The sequence below is a fragment of the Crocodylus porosus genome, unplaced genomic scaffold (genome assembly GCF_001723895.1).
Source record: "Crocodylus porosus isolate Cpor-Errol unplaced genomic scaffold, CroPor_comp1, whole genome shotgun sequence".
Classification (NCBI taxonomy): Eukaryota; Metazoa; Chordata; order Crocodylia; family Crocodylidae; genus Crocodylus; species Crocodylus porosus.
In genome coordinates this window covers 48,928,534-48,934,533 of record NW_017728909.1, presented here as the reverse complement: position 1 = coordinate 48,934,533, position 6,000 = coordinate 48,928,534, and the positions used below count along the sequence as shown (strand labels likewise).

Here is a 6,000-nt window from a genome sequence, read left to right as displayed (position 1 = left end):
ATGCCTTAAATTGAAAGCATGGCTAGCACCAATCAGCTGATCAGCACTCCCAAGTTGGGAGTGCACCAGAGGCTGGAAGGTCTTGTTAGCTGACTGGTGCTTCTGGCTGCAGGTGCGCACTGGCAAGGGCTCTGATATGCTGTCAGCTACAGGGACACATTGGGCATCTTGCTTGCTACTTGCTAGTGCAGAGGGGCCTCAGGATCATGATCTGATCCCTGCACTAGCAGTAGTGCACAATTCAGATCTGATCCCCAATTCCAGAATCACACCTCCTGCCGCCCATATGTGGCATAGTAAGATGCACAATTTTTGGAATCACAGATCTGATCCCATTGCACCTTTAACTGAACAGTGACCCTGGTTCACCCATCTTTGAAATAATAATAGGTCACACGTTGTGTGGTTAAAGCACTTAATGTTTATAAGGCATCTAGGTTGTAGCCATGTTGGTGTAGAGGAAAAAGCAATCAGGACTTGTGGTAGAGGTGATATTTTTTATTAGACCAACTAGATTTTTTTCAAAAATCTAAAGATTTTTCTAAAAATTGAAATTTCTAAATTTTTTCCTAAAAATTTAAACTTTTTTGCAAAAATCTAGTTGGTCTAGTAAAAAATATCACCTCTACCATAAGTCCTGATTGCTTTCATGTTTATAAACCACTTTTAGATACTGAATAAAAGGTGCTAAAGCATTGCAAAGTCTTGTTTGTGGTCATTTATTTCTTAAGAATTTTAAATCATTGTTATGTGCATGTTGTTTCATTGTAACTGACCTACAGGAAGATCAACATTTTCTTTGAGTGGGATGCTTCCTTATGAATACAGAATACTATAGCTTAAAAGATGTGTGTCTCTGTTGCGCGTAGATTGTTACTTCTGGATTATTTTCTGCCATCAGCCCTTACATTTTTTTAATGTTTTGAATGGAATGTTCTTTACATTTATCTTTCCTAAAAGTCTAAGAAATCTTGACTCTAGTATTCTATATGTGAAGGAGAGCAGAGTGCATATGAACTTCTGTATAATGCACAGCAATAGCTTTAGTTAGAGTAGTGGTCTCCAACCTTTTTATGGTGAAGATCACTTTTGGTAAGTAAAGGGCACCCCAGGATCTACTGCTCCCTGGTCCCCACACTGTCTTCCTGGGCCTGCCCCCACCCAGCCCCCCCAGGACAAACTGCTCAGGCTCTGACTCCACTCACCCAGGCCTGCCCAGGTGGCAGGGGGAAAGGCTCAGCCCAGCCACGTGCATCCTGCTGCTTTCAATTGTGGAGCCTCTGACAGACTGAGATTGACTGTCAGAGGCTGCACGATTGACCACTGGGTTAGAGTAACAAGTCACTGTTGATGACTTTAAGCTTCCACTTTTAATATTTACTCCAGAAAAGCTTTTTTGTGTTTGCAGCTTGCTGAAATTCTTGGTTCATGTCCCCGTCTATAAAATGGATTAAGTAATACTTTCTTACCTCCTTAGGATATTTTGAGGAAAAATACATTCATCGTGAGGTGTTTGGATACTGCTCTGAAAGGGTCATAGAAAAGGCTATAAAAATAAATTGTTTTGGAAATGTCCGGTTCAGTAATCTAGATTGCTTTGTATAATGTGACTGTGGATTATTCCTGGTGAGGGATAATGTATAATGTTCAGTTAAGTGGATGTTGTAGTGCAGTGGCTCACACTACCTCAACCTCAACTAATCTCAGTGTATTTCAGTACATGAAGCTAGAATGCAGCGGGACAGAACTTGCATGTATCTCTCAGGAACCAGTAGTTGCTGCAGGATGAGTTGCTGATAGGACATAGTGCTTTGTTTTCTGATAGTACTGAACCGAAGTACCTCTTTTTCTATAATATTTTAGCCTACAAACTAAACAGTTAATTATTTGTGTGTATTTTACACATCTTTCCAACTAATGTCCTGCTGGTATCAGTGTCTAATTAAATATTGAGACAGAAGCCTACTGATGCAGAAGTGTGCTAACTTCCAAGTTAGCCAGACTGATGTCTAGCTTTAACTCTTTATATTCTCTTTTTTTTGTCTATTGCCCACAAAGTATTGTGTTACTGCTGTCCAGGTAGGTGCCTTTTCAGTCTTCAGCACTCAGTCGAGTACCAAGTTGCTGGTGGTACTGTCTTTTTGGATGAAACATAAAATAAAAGTTCTGACCCGTTAATAAATTCCAAAGCACTTTTTCCCACAAGAATTCCAATATTCTGTGTCCTAACACAATTCTTGCACAGGTAATCATCTTTTTTTTTTCCTACTGATAAACCATCTACAGTTTTAGTTGGATGATATAATTCAGTTCCTTCCCTAAATTGTATTGTAAAGTGTTGGTGTGTTCACTCCAACAGTTTCTAGGTTTCAGAAAAGGAGGTGGCTATATTTAAACGGTAAGTGAGAGAATTTTTGTAGTTTGTGCTATGATGCTTACATTTGTAAAGTGTCTCGTGGTTTTTGGGGGCAGAAACATTATCAGTGAACTGTTACTATTCTGGGCAGTGCAACTAATGGTTTTTCTGTGCTGTGAAAATTCTATTTCTGTTTGCTGTAATCAGAACTAGGAAGATCAACCAGATGTCTAGGGGAAAGTGTAATCTTGGAACAGCCATTCTGAGGAAAAGCAAGTAATTCACATAAAATATTGAAACCAGATGTGCATATCCAAAATAACAGGAAGTAAGGGGAGCATAGTTATCATTTAAGCTTCTCATGGATATTTCTTTAATAACATGAACTGTTATATTTTCTACAGTATTACCAGATGAGAAGGAGTTTCAGTATGCTGCTAAAATGAACAATTTGGAAATCATGGAGAAGTTAGTTAAGAAGAAGGTTAATATTAATGCTGTAAATATTGTGAGTACAAAGTACTGTTTGACAGATTGATGATAAAAAATACAGCTTGTGTTTGGTGGTTAAGTGAAATCTCAAAAACACTAGTGTATTTGCTTTTAGCATGATAAGCCTAAGCATTACCTTCTAGAAAAGTATTTGAATAAGCTGTCAGATAGAGGACCTCCAAACTCAGCGAGTGCAAGGAGCTTAATAACTCTAGGTCTAGGCCTTTGAATTTGTAGTGTTAAAAGTCTGTGCTCAGGACTGGGAGCCAGGGTTTGAATTACTCTGACTCTTGGGGGTTGGGCGGGGGCAGGAATGGTTGGTGGCAGTGGTAGCAAAAAGGAGCCGCTGCTGCCACTGTCTGAGCTGCTTAGAAAGGCACAGGGAGGGCTGGGGGATCTCATTTCTTATGGTGAGGCTTATGGAGGACTCTTGTCTCCTATCAGGGGGCTCTCATCTCTTTTGGGGAGCCTTCCTCATTTCGAACCCTGCTGGGATCCCAGAGCTGCTGAATTACATTCTCTGCCCTGATACTGATGTTGTGGCCTTGCACAATTATCTTAATTTCTCAGTTCTGATTTTCCCCTCTGTATAATATGTAACCTCACATTTGTTAGAGTTGATTGATGCAGGTACCATCCTTTATGGATTGAAATTCCAAGTAATGCACCATTCAGTGTACACTGAAACACAACTGTACTTTACTGGAAACTTTTGACTGATGAGTGAAATCAGAATTCAGGCCTGGTGAATGTAAATGGAATTCCACTGATGTCCTTTAGACCATTGGTCTAAATTTGATCTAGGATATTTTATGCAATGCATTGTAGAGTTTAAAGATGAATACTAGCCCAAGACATCTCCTATTAACAATGTGTGGGCCTTTGCCCCTTTCCAATGGCTGGTCTACTGCATTTCATTTCCCTTTTACAACCCATCCAGGGGTTGAATGTTCTAATACTACTTGTCTCAAATTATTGAGTTTTTTCTTTGCCTCGTATATGTTTTCTGTTGCGGGTGGGAGGAAGTGGGCTGTTTTGTATGTTTTCTGTGGACAGAAAAAACAACCTGCATGTGGAATCCTAAATCCTTCTTTTTAAAAGAAAGATAAAGGATCCTTGTAATTACATTCTCTCAAACGAGAATATTTTTCCATCAATATATGTTGCTTGCTTCTTAGGCACAGATAGTGGAATTCAGGGATGTAGAAAATCGTTGCTGCCTTCATATTGCTTTATGGGACTCAAGGGATTAAAGCAACAGTATCCCATTTCAGAAATATGCTGTCCAACTCTCTGATCCAAAATAGATTTCAGCCTGGTCTACAGTAGGAGAACTATGCCAGAGTAGATATACTGTAGTGCAGGGGTAGGCAATGTTTTTGGCCAGAGTGCTGAAACCCCCCACAACACCCACCTTGGAAGGTGCCAGAGTGTCGGCATGCCAGAAAAACAAAATGAGGGCAGGAGGTACATGGCAGGATGCCCTGCATGTGCCCCTTGCCCCTGTCCCCCAGCCCTGTTACCCCTTGCCTTGCACCCAAAGACCTTGTCCTCCACCCCTGCTGTCCCTGCCCCCCAGCCCTGCTCATGACCCTTGCCTCCCACCCAAAGCCCTTGCCCCCCAGCCCTGCTGCCCCCGCCTCCCAGCCCTGCTGCCCCTTGCCCCCCACCCAAAGCCCCTGCCGCAGAGCAGCGGGGAGCTGGGAACAGGCAGCTTTCTGCATGCCCCACGTGCCCTGCTCCATGGGTTCCAATGCTGCTTTGCAGAAGCAGCGAGGGCAGCACAGCAGGGAGCATTGCCGGTATGTGCTGCCTCTTCAGAGCCTGGGGCCAGGTCTGGGTCTGGGAGGCAGCTGGGCTGGGGCCGGGGTGGAGAGGCAGCAGATATTTGCAGCTGGCCCAGGTTCTGGGTAGCCGCTGATAGCCACAAAGCCCGGGCTGCTTGCAGCAGGGCTTCCATGGGAGCAGCCCAGGCTCCATGGCTATCAGTATCTCCCTAGAGCTGGAGCTGGCTGCATTCGGGAGGCTACAAGCAGCTGCTGCCCTCCCGGCCTGGCCCTGGCTATCTCCTGGCCCCAGGCTCCGGGAAGTGAGCAGGTGCCGGCACTGTGCCTGCTGGGGCTGGGGCTGGGGGCAGGGAGGCAGCAGCTGTTTGTAGCCTCCAGGCTGCAGCCGGCCCCAGCTTTGGGTAGCTGCTGATAACCATGGAGCCCAGGCTGCTCCCAGCAGTGCTTGCGGCATCCCAGCTGTCTGCTGGGAGCAGCCCTGGCTCCTGGCTGGCAGCAGCTACCCAGAGCTGGGGCTGGCTGCACCCAGGAGGCTGCAAACAGCTGCTGCCTCCCTGGCACCAAAGTGTGCCAAGGAAAATGGCCTCACATGCCATGCTCAACACATGTGCTGGGGGTTGCCGACCCCTGCTGTAATGTATAGGCAATGTGCGCTTACCTTAAATTGGCAAAACTGGCAGAGTTTATTCAAGCCTTTTTGTACTTCCCTCTCCAGGCAAAATGAACTGCATTGGAAGGAAGGCTACTTTGCTTCTGTAACTTAATCTATACAAGTAACTTTTTCTGGCCCAACTGTCACATGTTCTGTCTCATTATATACCTGGTTGACCTGGCCTTACTTCTGTGAGTAGACCCATTGAACTCAGTAAGCTCTTATCTACACAAGAGAAACTCAGGAAGATTAATCTAAATTCACTTTTTAATAGATTAAGTGGTCTTGAACTGATTAAATTCTGATGTAGAGACTCTTATTCAGAATTAAAATGTCTTTAATGTGGTTTAGCTCAACACAAGTTCATTACATTAAAACAAATTAAGGCCACCTATGAAATTTTCCATACTGGGTTAAAATGCAGGTTAATCAGTCCACTTGAAATTCGCATTGTTTGTTAATTTGGATTAACTTTTATTTAGGACCTATACCTAGGCGTACACTGAGACTGTTTACGTGTGTAAAATTGCTCACTTTTTACTTTTTGGGTGTAAGCCTTGTTTTGCATAGATAATGTATTATACTGAAGAGGTGACTAATACTGAAAAAGATAATTCCAGTCATGCATTGCATAGATACAATTAAAAGCAAATATTCAGCAATCAGGACGCTGTCAAGAAATGAATCTAATCCCAGAAGTTGAGTCCTTTGCT

The 6,000-nt window shown here is 43.5% G+C and overlaps 1 protein-coding gene across 2 annotated transcripts in view; it reads left to right on the top strand.

Moving 5' to 3' along the window:
* The first annotated feature begins 1,268 nt into the window (after positions 1–1,268).
* ANKDD1B (ankyrin repeat and death domain containing 1B) overlaps positions 1,269–6,000 on the top strand; it is a 39,015-nt gene continuing 34,283 nt past the window's right edge. For both annotated transcript variants that reach the window (XM_019532228.1, XM_019532227.1), the window contains exon 1: positions 1,269–2,864. In XM_019532228.1, the coding sequence (XP_019387773.1) occupies positions 2,799–2,864 (66 nt within the window). In that variant the 5' untranslated portion in view covers positions 1,269–2,798. The remainder of the gene's footprint in view (positions 2,865–6,000) is intronic.